Source organism: Mustela erminea, chromosome 10 (genome assembly GCF_009829155.1).
Source record: "Mustela erminea isolate mMusErm1 chromosome 10, mMusErm1.Pri, whole genome shotgun sequence".
Classification (NCBI taxonomy): Eukaryota; Metazoa; Chordata; class Mammalia; order Carnivora; family Mustelidae; genus Mustela; species Mustela erminea.
The window spans coordinates 79,288,140-79,310,724 of NC_045623.1; the positions used below are offsets into that span (position 1 = coordinate 79,288,140).

General features: G+C 41.4%; 1 protein-coding gene across 3 annotated transcripts in view; it reads left to right on the forward strand.

Annotated features, from left to right (window-relative positions):
* TRIT1 (tRNA isopentenyltransferase 1) overlaps window positions 1-22,154 on the forward strand; it is a 48,659-nt gene extending 26,505 nt beyond the window's left edge. Inside the window, exons 2-12 of one of the 3 annotated variants that reach the window (XM_032361784.1) lie at window positions 2,186-2,326; window positions 7,239-7,337; window positions 8,048-8,190; window positions 10,653-10,795; window positions 13,176-13,287; window positions 13,661-13,773; window positions 14,035-14,112; window positions 16,922-17,031; window positions 17,358-17,475; window positions 20,117-20,314; window positions 21,936-22,154. In XM_032361784.1, the coding sequence (XP_032217675.1) occupies window positions 2,186-2,326; window positions 7,239-7,337; window positions 8,048-8,190; window positions 10,653-10,795; window positions 13,176-13,287; window positions 13,661-13,773; window positions 14,035-14,112; window positions 16,922-17,031; window positions 17,358-17,475; window positions 20,117-20,286 (1,227 nt within the window). In that variant the 3' untranslated portion in view covers window positions 20,287-20,314; window positions 21,936-22,154. Of the gene's footprint in view, window positions 1-2,185; window positions 2,327-7,238; window positions 7,338-8,047; window positions 8,191-10,652; window positions 10,796-13,175; window positions 13,288-13,660; window positions 13,774-14,034; window positions 14,113-16,921; window positions 17,032-17,357; window positions 17,476-20,116; window positions 20,831-21,935 lie in introns of those variants that run through there. The other 2 variants (XM_032361783.1, XR_004289920.1) reach the window with 2 other exon arrangements.
* The last annotated feature ends 431 nt before the right edge of the window (window positions 22,155-22,585 follow it).

Here is a 22,585-nt window from a genome sequence, read left to right on the forward strand (position 1 = left end):
ATGGGAAATGAAAAGTTGACAAATCACTCAAAGAGGACAATTTACACTGGTAACCAAGATGTAGTACTTTTGTGTGTATTAGTTTTTGTTAACTCTGTGAGCAAGACGTCTAGTTTTAATACTCTTTTCTTCTTGAAACCATTAATTACTTTTCCTTCTTTCTGATATTTGTTGGCATTTGTATATACCATAAACAGTACAGTAGGCCACTTCCTTTAATAAATAAGGTGAGCCTTGTTCTGGGCTTACCTTCTGTTTGATTTATGTTGATGTGTTTATTTAAACTTACCATTTTTAGGAGTTCTAGAAGATACACATAAAGGCAGGACTCAGGATGAAATTTTATCTACAAACTTATGTATCTGATAGGATTTACTGGGAGAGATATTTACATTTTGGCTTTTTGGAGGTGGGGAATGGTAACTGGGCATTTTCAACTATGCCTTTTCCTTTTTTTTTAATTTTAAGATTTTACATATTTATTTGAGAGAGAGATCGAAAGAACGAGTGGGATCAGGGTCAGAGACAGAAGCAGACTCCCTCAGGGAGCCCGACATGGTATTCGATCCCGGGACCCTGGGATTGTGACCTGAGCTGAAGGCAGACACTTAACCAACTCAGCCACCTAGGCACCCAAAACACGCAATTATTAACTCCTTTCCTTCCTTTACTTTTCTTAATTTGTGCGGAAGACTGCAATGTACAGTATGTGCTACAGCACTTTATAATGTCAGAAGGACATCTTATTCAAGATGTACAAAAAAGAACACCCTGTGATTTAAGATTCCATCAGTTTTCGGGTGTGAGAATGCAAGTCTGTTGTCAAGTGCAGATTAAATGAGTTAAAGGCAGAGCTGGTTCTTTCCCTATGGCTCTTTATATTTCTTCTGTGCACTATTTTACTAATTAACAATTTTCTTTTACTTGAAGATAGCTTATATTCTTGTTGGGTAAATAACGTTGGTCATTAAGAGCATGAAAGCTTCAGAGTGATAATGACATTAAACTTATTTCCTGTTCTCCTTGCACTGTGATAGTAGTAGTGGTTGTAATACAGGTAGTTACGTAATGATCCTGTATAGTGATGCAGTGTGGTAGGCTAAAACTAAGTGCTTTGCATGTATTAACTCACTTAATCCACACAACAACCCCATGAGATAGATACTGTTATCCTCATTTACTGATGAGGGATTGAGGTAGAGAGAGGTTAGTAACTGACTACTCCATAAGTACAAAGAACTGGGAACTGGCAGAGCTAGGAATTGATCTGAGGCAGCCTGGCGCCAGCGTCCTTCCTCCTAACCATTATACTGTACTGTACTTAATCGACACTCATGTAAGTAAAGGGAAATGTGAGATAAAAAATGCTTTTAACATCTTTGTGGGCTCTATGGAACTTATTATTTGTTCATTCAATGCTCCCTGTAGAATCAGTGATTACAGAGAGAACATTTAATCTCAAAGCATTCATCCCTATTTCCAAACTAGTATTTTCAGATCTGTTCTCCATCTGAGACCTTGCATTTAGAAGAAGTACATTTGAACTTTTTAGTTGAATTGGCAGATCAAGAGCTTACAGACAGGATATTGCCTTTGAGTATTTAGACTGCATGTGCTGACCCCCTGAAGCAGTAATTTGGTTAGATCACAATGTTTCCATTACAGTACAGCAGTATTAGGGGTTCTGACTTCAAAGTGTGTATGTGTGTGTTTTATATGTATCTTTGTAAATAGGCCACTTCTCTGCAAATGGAGCCAAGATTCTAAAAATCTCTCAGAGCCATTTAAATCCAAGAAATACCTAAGCATTTGAAGTAGAACTATGAGCAATGCAAAATGTTACCTTTCTGGAGACTTGTGATAAATAAAATAAATAAAACAATCTGCCAATTTTTAAACCTAAAGAACCTCCAATTAATCTTGCAGAATTCTCAGTTGAGCATTGATTTACATACACTTTTTATCTTGAAGTCTAAGCTAATAGCTACTATTTGATAAGAAAGTCAATGTTCTGTTTTCTTCTGCTTCCTTTGTCTTAGGTTTTTGTGGGTCTGCTGTGCTCTGAACACATAGGGTTAGAACACATCTATCCTGTGGCTTTGGGTCAGTCACGTGTTTGGCTGGAGGGCACGTGTGCCTTTTAAGGAGGCAGGTGACTTTCTTATGCTTATTTTCTTTCCCCTAGGTTTATGAAGGCCTAGACATCATCACCAACAAAGTTTCTGCCCAAGAGCAGAGAATATGCCAGCACCACATGATCAGCTTTGTGGATCCTCTCGTGACAAATTACACAGTTGTGGATTTCAGGAACAAGGCAACTGCTCTGATATCCTTAGGAAAGACAGCAACTGGGTTCGGTGGGTGCAAGGCAGTCCAAGCCAAGAAAGAAGTTTTCGTTTCAGTGACAGTTTCTTCTAAGCCAAGACTTAAGAAGAACCAGTAGGCAGCACCCCCATCAGAACTATATGGATCAAAAGATACAGTACCCTTGCTTCTCAGAGTGTTGTCAGACTGCAGCACCAGCCATCCCTTGGGCGCTTATTAGAAATGCTGAATTTGGGTCTCACTCCAGAACTACTGAATCAGAATCTGCATTTCACAAGAGTCCCAGGTGATTTATATGCATATTAAAATTTGAGAAGCTGTTTTAGTGGAGAGAATGCTGATTTAGGCACTAGAAGATCTGTGTTCTAGTCCCAGAACTGCCTCTTTGGACCAAGTGAATTTTACTGGGTAGAACATTTACCCAACTCATCTTCAGTTTCCTACCCTTTAAATGGGGATACAAAATCAATTTACAAATATAGTGGAGTTATCGTTAGAATTTAATAGGGATTATTGGGTGGGGGAGGACTGCAAAAAGATTTTTTTTTCTGTGATCAGTGATCTTTGATTGATTGATTGATTGATTAAGTAGATTGTATGCCCAGCATGGAGCCCAACACAGGGCTTAAACTCACAACCCTGAAATTAAGACCTGAGCTGAGGTCGAGTTAGACGCTTGAACAGCTGAGCCACCCAGGTGGCCCTTGTTATTTATTTTTTTAAAATTTAATTCCAGTATAGCTAACATATAGTGTTCTATTAGTTTCAACACCAGTATATTTTGGAAGAAAGAATAATATAAGGGGGGACTGTCCCTATGTTTTAATTGTCCAGGCTTCCAGATGGCGTAGCAGGCTGGCTCAGTTGGTAGAGTATGCAGCTCTCAATCACCAGTTTGTGAGCTCAAGCCCCACGTTGGGTATAGGGATTGCTTTAAAAAATTTGGACTGCCACATATTAAGACGTGAGGAAAATTCATAATAACTATAATAGTATTGAATTTATGCTGGACAAATTTATGACACGGAATAGAAAACTCAGATGCAAATTAAAATGTTTATATATATTTATCTTATGATCAAGGTGGCATTTAAAACAATAGAGAATACAGTAGTTAATATTCCTGGGATAGCTAATCTTTTTGGAAAAAATAAAATTATGACCTCATTATGTATGACATAAATTGCAGATGGATTTCAGAGTTAAATATATGTATTTTTAAAACTTTAAAACAAATGGGATAATAATTGAGTAGTTACGTGATTTTCAAGTAGGGAAGGACTCTGTAGATACACAGTTACTAAAAAAGTTCTTTTTAAAATTTTTATTTATTTATTTGATAGAGAGACACAGCGAGAGAGGGAACACAAGTAGGGGGAGTGGAGAGGGAGGAGCAGGCTTCCGGCTGAGCAGAGAGCCCGACATGGGGCTCAATCCCAGGACCCTGGGACCATGACCCAAGCCGAAGGTAGATGCTTAATGACTGAACCACCCAGGCACCCCTGTTTTTTGTTGTTGTTGTTGTTGTTTTGTAAGATTTATTTATTTGAGAGAGAGAGAGCACGAGTGGGAAGGTCAGAGGAAGAGGTAGAGAGAATCCCAAGCAGACCCCTTGTCCTATATGGGGCTTGATCCCAGGACCCTGAGATCATGACCTAAGCCAAAACCAAGAGTCATGGATGTTAAACTGACTGTACACCTAGGCACCCCCTGCCTTTTTTAAACAGAAGTAGCTAGCTTCCAGTATATTCAAATTAAGAATTTGTGTCAGCAAGAATATATATCAACCAGAACTAGATATCTACTGTAGAGTAACCTTGCCATGCGAGTGAGATAGGTGATAGATCTCATTCATAGCAGCATTGCTTTTTGATGGCAAAAACAAACACCTAAATTCTTACTTACAGAAGAATGTATAAAATTTGCTTTGTTCATATAAGTACTTTTTCAGCAGTGAAAATGAATAAATTGTACCTACATGCAGCAGTCAATGTGGAAGAATCTCAGAAACAATAAAATGTGAGAAATTATAGACATTCATACCGTACACATTCATACCATTTATCATAAAAGTTAAAATGCAGGCAAAACGGGTGCCTGGGTGGCTTAGTCAGTTGAACCTTCAGCTCAGGTCATGATCCCAGGGTCTTGGGATCAAGTCCCACATCTGGCAGTCTGACTGCTCAGTGGGGAGCCTGCTTCTCCCTCTCCCTCCACTGCTCCCCCTGTCTGTGCGTACACAACACTTGCTCGCTCGCTCTCTCTCTCTCTGTCCAATAAATAAACAAACAAAATCTTCAAAAAAAAAAAAAAAAGGCAAGCAAAACTAACCAATATGTTTTTGAGGGAGTTATATACACATAAGGAATAATGTAAAGAAAAGCAAGGGAATGATAAAACCAGACAATTCAGGATAGCAAATCTCAGGTTTCCCCACAGAGAGGGGAAGTAGGGAGTTGGGATGGGAGTGAATACATAGAAGTTTCAAAAGAATTGGTAATACTCCTTTTTTACATTGGGCTCATGAGTACATGTTTATTATTAAGCTTCATAATTTACATATGTTCTTTTATTTGTATTGAATATTTTTTTTTTTAGAAAAAAAATTTTTTTAAAGGTTTTATTTATTTATTTGACAGACAGAGATCACAAGTAGGCAGAGAGGCAGGCAGAGAGAGAGAGAGAGAAAGCAGGTTCCCTGCTGAGCAGAGAGCCTGATATGGAGCTCGATCCCAGGACCCGGGATCATGACCTGAGCCGAAGGCAGAGGCTTTAACCCACTGAGCCACCCAGGCGCCCCTGTATTGAATATTTTATAATTAAAAATTAGCCTACTATAAACAAAATTAAAAAACACTACAGGCCAGAGGAAAAAAAGTTTGTAACATAGGAAAGGCAAATGGTTAATATCCTTACTATATAAAGAACTCATATGAATCAATATGAAAAATACTTAAAGGGCCTGAGTAGTAATTCACAAAGGAAGAAATACAAGTGATGGTAAACATGAAAAAGTGTTTTTAGCCTTGTTGTTAAGGCCATGCAAATCAAAATAATGAGATCATATTTTTTGCCTATCAAATAGGCAGAGATTAAAAATGCAGATAATTCTTGTCTTACCTGCTTTACAACACAGTTGTATCAGGTGAGATAATATATATGAAAGCCCTTGGCAAATTAAAACATATCACTAAATGTATGTTGTTGCTTTAAGACAATTTGGTTGTTCAAAAAGAGCTGATAGAAAATGGTGTTTTCGGAGGGCAGTAAGGGATGACCCATCCCTTACAGAATTGGAGATATCTGAGTTTAGGTAAGAACCTAAAATCAGAATGTCAGAACTGAAACTACCTTAAGAAGTATCCAGTTAACCTTCTTGATTTGACAGGCTAAGTAAGGTATTAGATACAGAGGCAGAGAGAAAGGTTTAACCCAGTTTCACAGTTGTTTCATGGATTAGGCAAGCAAGTTAAACCTTTTTCCACCAAGCATCTCCTATCCCATCTCCTTCCCCCTTTTCCACTCACCATTTTCCCCTTCCCTTTTTACTTCCCTTGCTCCCTTTCCCTTTGTTAATCATAGTATATATTTGAATTAATGTTACATTTACTGTAATTCTATGCTCCCTGTACTTAAGAGGAGGTATACAGTTATTTCTCTTTTTAAAAAACAAATTGAGAGGGGTGCCTGATGGCTCAGTAGCTTAAGGGTCTGCTTTTGGCTTAGGTCATGGTCCCAGAATCCAGGGATGGAGCCCTGCATTGGGCTCTCTGCTCAGCGGGGAGTCTGCTTCTCCCTTTGCCCCTCACCAGGCTCTCTCTTGCTCTCTCCCTCTGTCTCTCTCAAATAAATAAAAAAATTCTTAAAAAAAAAAAACCCAACAACAACAAATAGAGAAAGAATGTTTCTTCTTTAATATCCTTGATTGGTAACAGCTTTCTTCTCAGCCCACCCCAACCTCTTGGGGTTCGTGGGCTTCTGGTAGAAAAGAGGTCATCTATCTCTGTGCCCACAGACAGGCTGGCAAGGGAAGAAATGCACAAATGAGTCTTTGTCTAGGTTGAAAGTCTCTTTTTATCAATTATCCTCAGAAGCAAAGCCCTTCATAAAGCAGATAATTATCTGTTCAACAGGGATTCTAAAGAGAAGAATTCAAAATAGCTGGGATATAAAAACAATAGTGGCTCAAGTTAATTCAGTGCTTACTCAATTGAAAGCAAATATTTCAGGCATCGTGGTAGGGGATTTATGTGCCTTGTCACATTTAATGCTCCTTAGAATTCAGGAGAATTTTACAGGTGAGAAAATTGAAGCATAGGCTGGATAAGTTGTCAGAGAGTTGGATCTGGTAATTGAGATCTATTTGTCCTTGGAATCTGTGCTTCTCAGTTTATCTGGTGGAGTCTCAAGTGGGGCTGAAATGTGCAGTACTACCACATAATGATGGGGACTGACTGAGTCCATCAGTTCTGACTGAGAACCATGGCACAGAGAAACCTACTTGTATTTTATCTAAGAAGGCAGTCCCACAATGGACGTCACCGTGGTGGCTTCCTGAGCAGCTGACACTTGGTTCTCTGAGAGCCCTTGGGCTTGTGCTCATTAAACTGATTTGGAATACCAAGCAAGCTTTGAATTTTAGCAGCAAGGCCTAGAAATTTCTAGAACTGGAAGGAATTACCATCATGCATTTGTATATGGTTTGTGCAAGTCCCTCTAGAACAAATAGGAAATGCTTCTGAGAACTCATGGGAAACCATGAAGACGGATATCAGTTCGTCTGGGTTTCCACCCTTTCCCCTCTGTTCTCCAGACGAGTAAATGAATGTGGTTTCTTGCTAATACCTCCTTCCCAAGTGAGTCAGGATGCTCTTCTTGATATTAAATATTGTGATGTCTTTCTTAACATTCACATTGAAGATATATTTGCCCGAGACAAAATTCCTATTGTCGTGGGAGGAACCAATTATTACATTGAATCTCTGCTCTGGAAAGTTCTTGTCAATACTAAGGTATGTTTAGTTCACTTGTAAGTCACTGAGGAATGGGTTCCTCTTTCTTGCCAGCTAATTTTAGTGGGAGGAAGGTTGACTCTTGTCTATTTCTTAAACTCAGCAACTGTAATTTTCTTACTTAATATTCTGAAGCAAATGCCACCTCCATATATGAAGTGTGCTCCTCCAGGGTGGCCTGAGGGCAGGGGCCGTGTGTGGGAAAAATTCTCCTCTGTGAATTAATTAGCATCTTCATGTAAGTTAACAGTACATCAGTCTGACTCAGCATTTCTTGGCTTTAACAATCTGTACATCAGTGAGATGTCTAACACTAACCCTTCTGACGGAGATGCTATTGCATAGGGTGAGACTTTGCAGACTGTAATGTGTGGGCAGTCCTGGTCCACCCTGGTCACTTGCTGAGAAGACTAGACTCCTGAATATGTTAATACAGATGTGTTAGCCCTGGTTTGTGTTTGTACTTCTGACAAGGAAGCGGGTACCCGAATACTTCCCTGAGCAGGATGTCCTCCTTTGTGTGCTGTGGCCTCACCACACTACCACAGTATATTGGAATTTTCTACGGTCTGTCTTTTACTCTATGGCAGGACCTTCTGGTTTCTCTCTGTTCTGTACTCTGAACTCCTAGCAAAGTGCCTGACATATACACTGTTGCAGTACTTGTTGAACTGTTGAATTAAATTTGCTTCTGAACCTTCTTTTAATAGCCCCAGGAGATGGGCACCAAGAAAGTGACCGACCGAAAAGAGCTTGAAAAGGAGGATGGCCACGTCCTCCACAAACGCCTAAGCCAAGTGGACCCAGAAATGGCTGCCAAGCTGCACCCCCATGACAAGCGCAAAGTGGCCAGGTAAGAGAGCCTGGGCCTGAGTCCGTCTGGAGTTGGGCAGTCAGTTCTCCAGTGCGCCTGGGTAATGAGAGGAGTTTGGTAATAGCAGTTAGTGGAGGCTGGTATGTTCCCAGCTCACAGGTTGCGAGTCCCTGAGTTACTGCCTCGATCCAACTCCCTCAATAAATAATTGCACCCAACTTTGTTGTTAATTTAAAATGTATAATACAATGGAGTTTTCCCTAGGGCCTAGGTAATTGTGCTTCATTTTCTATTTGATCTTTGCTTGTATAACAGTTTTCATATAAATTTTTTCTGGCATGCAGTTGGTTTACATTGTGATTTGAGTTTCATAATTGATGGCGCAATGCTGAGTTCTGCCCCAGCAGCTTTCCTAGTGGGAGGTAGATTTTATAAACTGTCTCATAGACCAGCTCACCTTCACATGTGGAGGCTTTCTTGAAGGGAAGAGCAGGGTGGTGAATGAACTCATAAGGTCATGTTTTCTTAGGTTTGTTTTGAAATTGCAGCCTCGTGTGGTAAGTTTATTCTTCTGCAGTGTTGGGAGTGAAACCGTATCTAATGAAGTGGGGTAGAGGATCTGATGAAGGGCGGTTGATTAACACAGATAAAATACTAGAGCACCATCTGGTATTGAGAGGGATTAGGAAGTAGTCCACTCAAGTGAATAATCTAGATGAGTGTTTCTTAATTCTTTTTCACTATCTCCCACCACCCCATATATACCCAGAGCCTTTTTAGAAAATTTTGTGCTAATTCTGCCTCCCTGCCTCCCTGTCCTCCATGGAATGTAGTATTAAAGAATAATATTTCTTTGGGTATGGTTGCCCCTAAGAGTGTCACACACCATTGTATTGTCTAGGTATTTTTGCCTCCTTCAGAGCTGTGTCACCTCAGGTGATAATGCACATTCTAGATAAATGAAATTTATACTTCCAGTGTCCAAACATTTTATTTTAAAAAATATTTTAATAGAGATATTTCAAAAATTTTTGGAGAACAAGAACATTAAAGATGAACAGTTTTATGTTTTATGATGTAATTCTAGAGTTTGGTCTTTATTACCCTCTCTTTTTATTTATTTATTTTTTTAAAAGATTTTATTTATTTATTTGTCAGAGCAAGAGAGAGCACAAGCAGGAGAGGCAGCAGCAGAGCAGACAGAGGGAGAGGAAAAGGAGGCTCCCCACTGCCCTACCCACTGAGCAGGGAGCCCGATGTGGGGCTCAATCCCAGGACCCTGGGATCATGCCCTGATCATGGTGCTTAACTGACTGAGCCACCCAGGCTCCCCATCCTCTCTTTTTACTAATGAGTTTTATCTTATCACCTCTCTGCATTTTGCTGCTTATAAACTAGTAATGTGCCAAGAATTGTGTCTTAGAGTCAGTAGCCTCTGAACAAGCATTCTAGAGTCCCTTCTTTGGAGAGGACTGGAAGACTTTGTTCATCTTTCTTTTTTTTTTTGATGTTTTTAATTTATTCGTTTGAGAGAGAAAGAGCATGAGCAAGGGGTGGGGGTGGAGGGGCTGAGGGAGAAGCAGACTGCCACAGAACAGGGAGCCCAATGCAGGGCTCCATCCTAGGACCCCAGGATCGCAACCTGAGCTAAAGGCCAGCACTCAACTGACTGAGCCAACCAGGTGTCCCTCATTTTTCTTTTATTTTGAGACTGTTTCCTAATCTCCAGATAATTGAGATTATCTGTTACCACGATTTTTCCTCATAGGTCTTCTTTGAGTGACCAGTGGTATAGAAAGACAAGGGTCTCTACTTTTGTGTTAAGGTTTCAGGAAGTAGAATTGGGTCAGGAGGGAAAGATCACTTTCAAGCTGAATGAATAAGTTGCAGTCACCCAGAGTGGTGGCGTGTAGATTCGAGAGTTGTATTACCTAGGGCTGCATAACTAATGGAGGCAGACAGAGTGGAGGTGGCTGAAGAGTAAGAATGTGAGTTCTTTCTTCAGTGGTCTTTGTGCTAGTAGAGGACCAAATCAGAAGTGTTCTTCGTTAATTCTAGACCTGTGTAAAAAAAAGTTGATGAGCTGGATATACGACATACTTCAGTACTGTGGGAAAGGCGTTCCAGCGAGACTGGACTTGCTGGCTTGTAACAGTCTCCCAAATAAGCTCTTTTACTGCTTACCTGACAGTGAGTGAGCCCCATTCTGTTTGTGTGGAAGAAGCCTGCTGTCTTTGAACCTGAGTTTAGAAAAGTTAATGTATGTTTAGAAGAATAGTATTATTCTTATTGACCTAAAATTTTCTTTAGGACTGTTTCCTGAGTAGCTGTAGGATTGGAATAACCGCAGACCTTCATGGCTTCAGGAGCTTAAACAGTGAAAATGAGAAAGAGGTGGTTCTGTAATAAATAGCCTCTCTCCTTGTTTCATTTGAGAATCAGTATTTTCTAATGGTTTTTATGGGTGTGTTCCCCCTCCCTCACCCCTTTAAATGACTTAGGAGCTTGCAAGTGTTTGAAGAAACGGGGATTTCTCATAGTGAATTTCTTCATCGTCAACATGCAGAGGAAGGTGGTGGTCCCCTTGGAGGCCCTCTGAAGTTCCCTAACCTTTGCATCCTCTGGCTTCATGCTGACCAGACAGGTAAAAGCCTTTTGATGCCTTAGAGTCCATCTGAAATAGAGCTTATATATATATATATATATATATATATATATATATATATATAGAATGCCCAGAACCATGAGTGGGTCTTAATAAGCACTAAACAAGTGTTAGCTCTTAATTTTATAATTACCATGATTCATTAACTTATTAAGGCACAGTGCCTTTCCCTTAGCTATCTGTCTGGAAAGGGAAGTAGGTGCCCCTGGCATTAGGATAAGATACCAAGGATGGGATAAGAGGAGATGGGTGGGTTGGGTAAGAGACTGCCATCCAGGGACGGTCTGAAGAGAAAGAGAAGGAAGGCTTTGAGGAAGGAGGTCTGACTCCCTGGTTGGCTGGGTGGAGGCCGCAGACCTGAGAAATGGGTATGATGATTATTAGCCTGATTATGGTTTGGTGGGTGGTTTTTTTTTTTTTTTTGGTGAAGTATGATAATGCCTTGGGATAGTACTAACTTCTCCATCCAGCTAACATTCAGTAAGCATTCATTGAAGTGCTGGTATGCTGCATAGTTACTTGGATTTCAGAGATGAGCGTGAGACCGTGCCTGGTTTTTAGGAGCTCCCGGTCTAGTGGTGCAGCAAACAAAGATAGCTACTACATTGTGCTAAATGCTAGGCTAGAAAGTACCTTGAGGCCACAGAGAAGGGATACCCATTTTTAAGGATAACCTGTGGGCTGGTCTGTCTGTGAACAGGCAGCATAGTGTAGCGATTAAGAATATGGTCTTTGAGGGCGCCTGGGTGGCTCAGTGGGTTAAGCCGCTGCCTTCGGCTCAGGTCAAGATCTCAGGGTCCTGGGATCAAGTCCCGCGTCGGGCTCTCTGCTCAGCAGGGAGCCTGCTTCCTCCTCTCTCTCTCTCTCTGCCTGCCTCTCTGCCTACTTGTGATCTCTCTCTGTCAAATAAATAAATAAAATCTTTAAAAAAAAAAAAAAAAAAAAAGAATATGGTCTTTGAGCCAAACTGCCTGGATTCAGATTCCTGCTCCACCATCTTTTAGCTGTGTGAGTTTCAAGGCAAGTTAGTTAACATTTCCTATGCCCCAATTTTCTCTTCTGTAAAGTGGAATTAATGTATTAATAATAATACATATATGTATTGAGGATTAGATGAATTACAACATACAAAGTGGTCAGGTATGCATGTGATGAGTCCTTAATAAACAGACTTTTTAGGAATATCGAATAAGAGGTTACTGTTACTGCAGGCTGAGAAGTAGCAATGGCAGATAATGTAGAGCATGGTTGAAATGGTGAAAATTTGTTAAATTGATCTCATGTGCAAGTTCATCAAAAAAGGTAATTTTTTAAATGAAATTTTTGTGAATAAAAACATGTATTGCAGTTCAGCATAAAATAATGGAATCTGATTCATAATAAAGCTGACCACCACTTTTGGTCATAATAAAGTTTTATCATCCCATCTGAATGATTATGACCCCTGACTCTTTGCTCCTTTGTCTGGCTCAGTAGTTCAGGGTGTACCTAGGATGGCTTTGGATTAAAGTTCCTTGTTCCTATCCGTGATGTCATCTGAAAGTCCTTTTTTTTTTTTTTTTTTTTTTTTTAAGATTTTATTTATTTATTTGACAGAGAGAGATCACAAGTAGGCAGAGAGGCAGGCAGAGAGAGAGAGGAGGAAGCAGGCTCCCTGCTGAGCAGAGAGCCCGATGTGGGATTCGATCCCAGGACCCTGAGATCATGACCTGAGCCGAAGGCAGCGGCTTAACCCACTGAGCCACCCAGGCGCCCCCATGAAAGTTCTTAAATATAAAAAGAACACAAAGCTAGAGTAACAAAGATAATGGAAAAAAGTAAGAAGGATAACCAAGGGGTGTCTCAGCTACCTCTGAAGTAAACAATGAATATACATTCCATAATAAAATATTTGTCCTTCCTAATAGCTGTAACTGTATGTTTTTTCTCTCTCTCTCTCTCTCTTTTTTAAAAGACTTTATTTATTTATTTGACAGAGATCACAAGTAGGCAGAGAGGCAGGCAGAGAGAGAGGAAGGGAAGCAGGCTCCCTGCTGAGCAGAGAGCCCAATGTGGGGCTCGATCCCAGAACCCTGGGATCATGACCTGAGCCAAAGGCAGAGGCTTTAACCCTCTGAGCCACCCAGGTGAACCTGTATGTTTTCTCTTTATATAAGACGACCTGTGGTTCATTTTGGCTGTTTTTATTGAAGTGCGATCTTAAGTATGACATATATAATATGAGTTATTCTATAATCTTTGAACCCTTTCTTACATTTGAACAAATGTATTTCTTGTAGCAGCCTGTCCATTCATCATGTAAGTGTCTAGTGGGCCACCTACAACAGGCTTGCTGGTTGATGGGCTAATGTGATTGAAGTTCTAGATGAGCGCTTGGATAAGAGGGTGGATGACATGCTTGCTGCCGGGCTCTTGGATGAACTAAGAGATTTTCACAGACGCTATAATCAGAAGAAAGTTGCAGAAAATAGGTGAGGATTTGGCCATTTCTTTGACCCACTTTCCCTCCCTTGCTTTCGGTCAAAAGACCATAAATGTAATACTGGCTTTGGATCTACTTGTAAATTAGCCTTTGTCCTTGGCATTGGCAAGGCTTGTTGGAAGGCAGTCTGGTGTACTTGTTACAGTTGCACTTTTCTAATCTGTCAGACATTCCTAGGAATGAGCTTTCAAGAGAACTAACCAGGGAGCTGGTGGGGGGTGGTGGAAGAAGGAGTTTAGAGAATATGTAACTGTTGAGGATCTCAGTTTCTCATCTATGAGATGAAATGGCTCAGCTAGATAGATCTTTTCTAAGCCATCTCAGATGCAGTGGCTCATCTGCTGATGCTCTCCTGTTCCCAGCCAGGACTATCAACACGGTATCTTCCAATCCATTGGCTTCAAGGAATTTCACGAGTACCTGGTCACTGAGGGAAAATGCACACCAGAGACTAGTAACCAGCTCCTAAAGAAAGGTGTGAATTCTTCCATCTAACCTAGTCTTGGACATCCTTGGATGGCAGAGTGCACCGCTGATATGGTCTGAGAAAGAACTGAGGTCAGAAGAGTCCCAAATGGCCTTCTCCCAAATGGTCTTCAACTCAGAACTGAGATTTTTGTCTACCAAGTATACTCCAGTGTGCTGCTATGGTTGATTTCTCTTCTGCTGGTCTGGGAGGGCTTGCCTTTTGGCTGGGTCAGAACTTAGAGGTTCTTAGATCTACCTTGTCTTTCAGGTATTGAGTCTCTGAAACAAGTGACTAAGAGATATGCCCGGAAGCAAAACCGATGGGTTAAAAATCGATTTTTGAGCAGTAAGTCTCATGTTTTTCCTTATCCCCTGGGTCCATTTCCAGTAGAATATAGATCCTTAGCTCACCCAGAAAAGGAACTTTAGTTTCTGGACCTGTCCTAAGCTTTGGGGACCCGATCTGGGAGAGGGTCTACTGCATCAGTGACTGTGCAGGATACTTCCTCGTAATGTCTCAGGAAACAAATGAAATCTTTCCAATGAGGAGTTGAATATTCAGGTGGTAGCTACAAACAGGTTAAGAGCATACTAGCAACATCGCTATAGAGTTGGTGCTCAAGGGTGACTTCAGCTTCAGATTTTGTACCTGAAGTGCAGTCAGATTTCTTTAGGGAGGCTTTCCTAATTCACATGGTTCTCGGGCATCTGGCTGGCTCAGTTGGAAGAGCATGTTACTCTTGATCTCAGGGGTCGTGAGTTTGGGCCCCATGCTGGGTGTAGAGATTACTTTAAAAAAAAAAAAAAAAGAAAAGAAAAAGAAAAGAAAGAAAGAAAATGGTTCGTAGACCACATGAGCAGTTGCAAAAGTCAAACCTACATCCTTGCTCCCAGCGTTGCCTTCACTTTCCGGTACGTGGTGCTTCCGAGTGCTGCAGCTTTGCCTTCAATTGAACAGCACTTTTAAGGAACAGGGAAGGAAATTCTCCTTCATTTGACCTTGTTCTGTGTCTTTTAGTATATGTGCTGCCGAAGTGAGGACTGTGTCTTTGACACTAAATTTGGTGCTATACATATATTACTGAACCTGTGAGGTAGGTGTTATTCTTTGATTTTTGCAGATAAGGCAAAGGAGGCTTCAGGAAGTTAAATATATTGCCAAAAATCTGCCAGCTGAATAAGCAATACTGATTACAGGCCTGACACCCCACCACCACCACACACACATTGTACTTTTTAGTGCTCTTCTTGATTCCTATAGCCATAACTTTAGCTAGACAGCATTGCTGTTGGGCCTCAGGTAAGAAATTGTTCAGTTATGAGCTAAAAGGAGATTACCTTAAAAGAGATTATGTGAAACACCAACTTTATCTTATGGACATTTCTTAAAAATGCTTCTGAATCATCTCCTGTTTGCCTTTTGCTGTTAGATTTCTGCTTTCAGTTATAGATAAGGACAGCTGAGGCCTCCCCTCTGCTCTTCAGGGCCTCTGAACAGAAACATCTCGATCCGTGTTGTTGACCACCAATAGCTGAAGTTCTTTCTCCCACACTCGCTCTCAGCCCGGCATCTCTGGGGTAGTTCTGGCACCAAGGGACTCTTTATACCTACTTCTCCTTACCCTGCTTTCTCTGCATGTCCTGTCAGATAGGAGAATTCTTGGCTTCAGCTAATACCGAAATCGAATTGCATCAACTGAAATTCACTACTACAGATTTCTAGTGCAGCTTCTCCTCTCCCCAGGGCTAACAATTAGTCTGTAACAAAAGATGTTTTTTGTAATGATTTGAGACTTCCCCCTGTGGTAAAGCCACAATAACTCCCCCATCCCTGAGTCAGGAGGGATTGATGGCACAGTGCATCATCTGCCCATTCCTCATTCATGTGTATGCCGGCTCAGTCCTGGTGCTAGAGTGAAAGGCACAGCTGCCTTATAAACCAGGAGCTGTGTGTGATTGGCCAGGGCTAGTCTGCTGGGACATGGCTCTGGCAAGAAGCCAGAGGGACTTCCCCGCCCCAACTTGGCCTTGGACCCAAGCCAGAAATAGCAGCTGGGAGCCGAGAACTTGTTGAAAGGTGCTTAGACAGGGCACAGAAACCCAACAAAGGACTGAGAGGGGAAAGGAAAATATAGAGTGGCCTGGAAACAGGTGCAGAGCTTAGCCAAGGCCAGGTGTGCTGTGGATGCTGCCTGCACCCTCCCAGTCTCACCTTTCCGTGTGGTGGCAGGTGCAACGCAGTCCATTTTATGAAGACTCTTACTTGTGGTTGGCACAGTCAAAAGGCCAGCACCTGCCAGCCGTTGGCATCCGAAGGACTTTGATGTTTTTGTCCATGCGGAGATGCTCTTTGCCTTTAGACAACTGACTTGACCTAGCTATGGAAGGCAGTTTAGTGTGTCCATTGACAGGGGAAGCTACCAGCAGAGACTAAACAGTGTTGGCTCCAATGGGCAGAATGCCTGTAGCTTTACTCTAGGCTGTCCCTAGTCACCTCTCCATACAGAAGTATTTACGAAAGGGTATTTCTTGAATACTCTAGATCTGTTTCCTGAAAGAAGGGGCTCACCTAGTTCAGTCAAAGGCTTCTTTCTAGTTCTCAGATATAGTGGCTCATTGATAGATATTCTTCTGTCTCAGTCCCTGAATATCCTTATGGTATCAACAAGTTTCATAAATGCCATACTGCTGAAGGGATATATACAAACCTGAGACTAGTGTCTGTTCCTAAAGAAAGGTGTGAACTCTCTTGCCACAAGAGGAACATCACTGTAAGATGATAGGCAACTTAGAACAGGCATTTACTTCAAACTGTTATTTACTCCTTTGATATGCTATCTTCATATTGTAGCCCACATGGTTGTCACTAGAGCTGTTACTCTGTTCTGTTTTTCTGACTTATCTGGAAGATCCTATCTCTAGAAGTCTCTAGATTATTCGGGTAGACTAGTTGGCTACAGATCAGTAAACCTTCTTGATCATTCTTGTATTGTATGTAGTTGTTTGGTTCATGTTTCTGGCTAGAATGAATGTTATGATCAGAATGTTTATTCCTTTGGCCCCTTTTATTTCCTTTGAGGATTTTGGAGTCCTGGGAGCAGAATTGAGTGGGTCTTTGAGGCTGACTTCTCACAATTTCTCTTTGTCATCATTAGGACCTGGTCCCAGTGTCCCCCCAGTATATGGCTTAGAAGTATCTGATGTCTCGAAGTGGGAAGAATCTGTTCTTGAACCTGCTCTTGAAATCGTGCAAAGTTTCATCCAGGTGATCATTAATCACAGTACTGCGTATTGTCTGGCTTTCAGAGACCTTTCCTTAGTTGGCACCTTTGTTGGCAGGAAACCAAACTTTCTTTTTCATGGAATAGAGCAGAAGAGTTGGCTGCTTTTAGATCTCTGGAGGCTGTGTTTCTACTTTCACATTTACAAAGGTTGCTAAAATCTGTCTATAGTCCACCTGTTCTGTGGGATGAGAAAAAGGAATCTTGGGAAAATCCCACTTCCCTTAATATCAGAGAATGAGATCCAAATCTCTCTGAGTCGATTGCTTCTCTCCCACCCTGCCACCCCCCACCCCCCTTGTTCTTTCAGGGCCGCAAGCCTGCAGCTGCTCCAGTAAAGATGCCATGCAATGAAATGGAGAACAAGAGAAGTTACCACATGTGTGACCTCTGTGATCGAATCATCATTGGGGACCGTGAATGGGCAGGTGAGTCTGGGAAGGACACGGAGAACTGTAAGGGTGATTCACAGTGACCTTGTGAAATTTAAGGTCTTTGATGGGTTGAATGCTTGAGTCTACTTATTTGTAAAGGGACGGCCAGATTCCTCTAAGAGCCCCTAAGTACTCAAATTTTATAGAGACTTTCCCATTTTGGAGAGTTATCTTTGTATTCTGATTTTCAAAGGAAGATCATATGCGCTCCATCTTCAGCTAGAGTAGATATTTTATTTATTTTTTAAGATTTTATTTATTTATTTGACAGAAGAGAGAGCACAAGCACAAGGAGGGGAGCAGCAGGCAGAGGGAGAGGGAGAAGCAGGCTCCGCACTGAGCAAGGACCACCCCCCCCAACGTGGGGCTCAGTCCCAGAACCCTGGGACCATGATCTGAGCTGAGGGCAGACGCTTAACTAAACTGAGCCACCCAGGGGCCCCTAGAGTAGATATTTTATACTGAGAGATCTGCAGTTAACTTTCCAGAGCTCCTTTGACTTTCCTGAACCTACCTTCTAGGAATTTCTTGGCCTTTCATGTTTAAAACTCAGTGTGGATGAGGTGAGATTGTAAGGGAAACCAGCCAACTCACCCAAGAGACCAAGGAAGCAGAAACAGCTGGGAAGGTAGGGGGAGTTCAGTTACTCCTCCTGAGTACAGTCTTTGAAAATGGGATCTCTTTGGTAATTTTTAAGGTAATATATTGAAATGGTGGTGATTGCTAAAGCTGTGATGAAAAGTGTTAAGCTGTGAAAGCAGGGGCACCTGGGTGGCTCAGTAGGTTAAGTGTCCAACTCTTGGTTTTAGCTCAGGTCATGAACTGTGCTCAGCGGGTAGTCTGCTTTGGGGATTCTCTCCCTCTGCTGCTACTCTGTCCCCACCCCCTTCTCCATGCATGCGTACACACTCTCTCTTTCAAATAAATAAATCTTTTTAAAAAAAAAAATCTTAAAAAAAAAAAAAAAAAAAGATGCTATGAAAGTCAGACTTGTATAAAGGAGGTGGCCAAAGGGTTATGTCTTCTTTAAAGGTACTCTTGACTAAGCAGCATGGGCCCTGACCTTAGGCTCTTTTTCACTATTGTAGAGCCTGGATTCACTTCTGCCACAGAGTCACACTGAACTCCCCTGTCGGGTTCTTGCAGTCCTCTAGTCAAAGCCCAGAAAAGGCCAGGGCCTCCCAAGTCTTGAGTTTACATTCTGTTTGGAACTTTTTTTTAAGGCTCACTCCTTTTGAGTACAGTAGGGCTTGTAGGGACCCAGTGGCTAGAATCCTGTTCAGAGCACTGCCGTGAATGGGATTCTCCTAGAAATAGAGTTTTCTCCCCATACCAACCAATAGAATGATTAGTTCTGTTAACTGGTAATGCTGGCAAAATGAACTCCATTGTCAGAGATTGGGGATGGCGTGATTTGCCCAAGCAGCAGAAGAAGCCTCGATTGTCGTTGGTTTATAATGATGAAAGGGGAAGAGAAAGAGAGTGTCTGATTGTTTTTTTTCTAAAGGAAACTTAGTGGTTCAGTTTGTCTAATGTCCTTCAGGGATAGCCTTAAAGAAACAACATTTGTGAGCCTTTGTGAGCTTAGCTTGTGTGAGCCCTTCTATAGTGCCATCTGTCAAGTCCTTGCTCCCATCTCCTGCTGCCGTGGCGAGCCAGGCCAGAAGCCCTTTCTTGCCTTAGGCTCTAGCTGGAGAATAAAGCTGACTTTTTTCCCCCAAGTAAACTTTTCTTTGACTTCTAACCTCTTCCTTACTTGTTTTTTGCTTTGAAACCTTAAAATGATGTTTTTAATAGATATCAAAGATAATTTAATCTGGTTGTCTATGTCTTTAGAGGCTTCCAAAGAAAATTTCCTTGAAAAAGAAAAAGTAGAAAGAGGCTAGTATGAGGATGGGAACAGTTTTCATATATCAGGCAACAGTGACCTTTCAGTTTTACTGCTTCTGTGGGCTCTCAAAAAGGATTGGCAGAGAAGAATGCTTCCTGTTATCTCTCTGGAGCATTGTGTGCTTGGAGAATGGGAACCTTGTGGATTAGTCATTCAGATGGCTTGTCTAACCCAGGCAGAGGGATGTCAGATCAGCAGGGGTAACCTGTGTGAGCAGGAAAGAAGTGCAAGGACAGCTCTAGGTCTGATGTGGGACAGAGCATCTGTTCTGCAATATAGACAAGGATTTGGATTTATAACTTTTTAGCTGAGTGAGTTGAAAGGTAACCTATCTGTAACAAGAAGCCACGTTCTGGAAAATTGAGTTTAGAGCCCTCATTCTAGAAAGTTTCATCTCTTTTTGTACTATAGGTGAGCCGAAGAACTTACCTGCTGTCTGTCCTTGGACAAAATCTAAGTCCTTGGTGAAATTCAGTTTCCTCCTGTATAAAATGAGCTGAATAATACTGTCCTGCAAGATGGCTGTGAGGATTAGTGATGTAAAGCACCCAGCAGGATACACTGACTGCATGGTAGCTTGTTGGCCCTGTAACTTCGCCTTCCCTTAAAAATGCTATGCAGCTCTTACCAGTATGTGTTGATCCTGTTATTGTTAAAGAAAAGGATCATATAGTTAGTTTTGTATGCTTCTAGGATTGATTCTAGAAAGTTCTAATGAGTTGTTTTTGTTTTGTTCTGTCTTAGCACATATAAAATCCAAATCCCACTTGCACCAACTGAGGAAGAGAAGAAGATTGGACTTGGATGCTCTTGCTACCATTGAGAGTCAGAGTATTTCTCCAGACTGTGACAAAGAGCCTGAAGAGAAAGGGTCCCCAGGGCAGAATGAGAAAGAGCTAAAATCTGGTGTTTAAAGAGAAATGTCCAGTAGCCTTTGCACAGGTAGGGACACAGTTCAGGAGGGAGGGCTATGTCTGTGTCCCTGTCTGGACTGAGGAGTGCTACGCAGAAAGCCCCCACCATTTTCTTTTGCAGTGGTATAGTTTCAGTGTTCTTTGTCATGTAAACAGCAGGACTTGTTAGCTCCCTGTTTGGCTGATGTGCCTGGTAATGATGATTTTGGGAAGGAATTTTTTTTTCTTTCAACCCAAAAGGTTCTATTTTTGAAAGAGGCACAGATTGCACTTTTTAATACTTGAGGATCTTTTTGGTAATGAATACCTGAATTTCCTATATCCCTTAAAAAAGAAGTTTTATGTCCCCGACTGTGGCTAAAAATACCTCATTTCCACTTCTATAAAAGATGACTGAAGTATTGTGAGCCACAAATCAGGAGTTCTGGATTTGGGTGAATGGCAGGAAAGGCCCAGCCCCAGTGAGATGATTAAGTGAACTCAGCCAGTTGTTGGATTCCACTGAGAAGGAGAGAAGGAGGTGGTCATGATGTGGCTTGAAAACTAAAGACTTTGACATTTGTTGAGCTCCTCCTGTGTGATAATTACTATCACTGCTATCTTTTTATTGAGTTAAGAGTCTATATTTTTATTAAAAGTTAAATAAAGAAAAAGTTTCTAGGAGTCTCTTTAGTCCTTAAAAAACATATATATACCATGTCTAGTTTATACATAGTAGGCTCTGTAATCAATATACATTGGGGCACCAGGGGGCTCAGTTGGTTAAGCATCCTAAGGGCACCTGGGTGGCTCAGTTGTTGGGCATCTGCCTTTGACTTGGGTCATGATCCCAGGATCCTGGGATCGAGCCCCACATTGTGACTAGCAGGAAGCCTGTTTCTCCCTCTCTCACTCCCCCTGCTTGTGTTCCCTCTCTTGCTGTGTCTCTGTCAAATAAATAAAATCTTTAAAAAAAAAAAAAAAAAAGCATCCTATTCTTGATCTCAGCTCAGATCTTGATCTTCACGTCCTACATTGGGCTCCACACTGGGCTTAGATCCTACGTAAAAAACAAAACAAAACAAAAACATGATAGCCTTTTCTCAAACTTAACATTCGTCTTAATGATCTTTCTGTCTAGTCACTATTCTTTTTTTAAGATTTTTATCTATTTATTAGAGAGAGAGACAGCAAGAGAGGGAACACAAGCCGGGGCAGTGGGAGAGGGAGAAGCAGGCTTCCCACTGAGCTGAAAGCCTGATGCGGGGCTCAATCCCAGGACACTGGATTGAGTCGAAGGCAAACGCTTAATGACTGAGCCACCCAGGTGCCCCTGTCTAGTCATTATTTAGCAAATGTTTATTGAGCACTTACTATATTCCAGGAAGACATAGAGGGTTATTGGAGATGTGTGATTTCTAGCAGTGTTGAGTACATGTATGTATTTAGCATAAAATTAAGCATTTTTGTGTTTATAGTTCAGCAGCATTAATTATGTTCATAATGCTATGCAACTATCACCTCTATTTCCAAAATTTTTCATCACCCCAAACAAGGTGTATCCATTAAGCCATAACCTCATTCAAGTAATACGTTATTTGTTCAGAATCTACTAGATGAGAGGCTAGAGGGAAAATGGAGATAAAATGAGATGTCGTTCTTGTTTTCAGGGAGCTTTGTTCATACTGTACCAACAGCCAGTCTAGGGAAGAGAATATCTAAAGGCCATAAGAGGTGTGTATATATTTTGTGTATTATGCTTTGGAGGGGAGGAAAGAGAGGGGAAGAGGATCATGGAAGAAGGAGCACTTCTGCTGGACCTTTAAAAGCAGTTCTTGGTAGGGTGCCTGGGTGGCTCAGTGGGTTAAGCCGCTGCCTTCGGCTCGGGTCATGATCTCAGGGTCCTGGGATCAAGCCCCGCTTCGGGCTCTCTGCTCAGCAGGGAGACTGCTTTCCCCTCTCTCTCTCTGCCTGCCTCTCTGCCTATTTGTGATCTCTGTCTGTCAAATAAATAAATAAAATCTTAAAAAAAAAAAAAAGTAGTTCTTGGTTAGCTATGTGTAGGAAGAGAGGATAAAGAACTATCAACCCTGGCTGACCTTTTTTAAAACACTGCTGAATTCCATAGCCTTACCTTTTTTTTCTTTTTCCTTCTAACATTTTTTAAAAGTCATTTTTTCCACTAAATTTGTTTACATACTTCAAAATCAAAATGATATCAAAAGACATTCATTGAGGGGCCCCTAGGTGGCTCTCCGCTCTATCTCTGAAATAAATAAAATCTTTATTTAAAAAAAAATGTTTTGTATTTGAAAGAGCA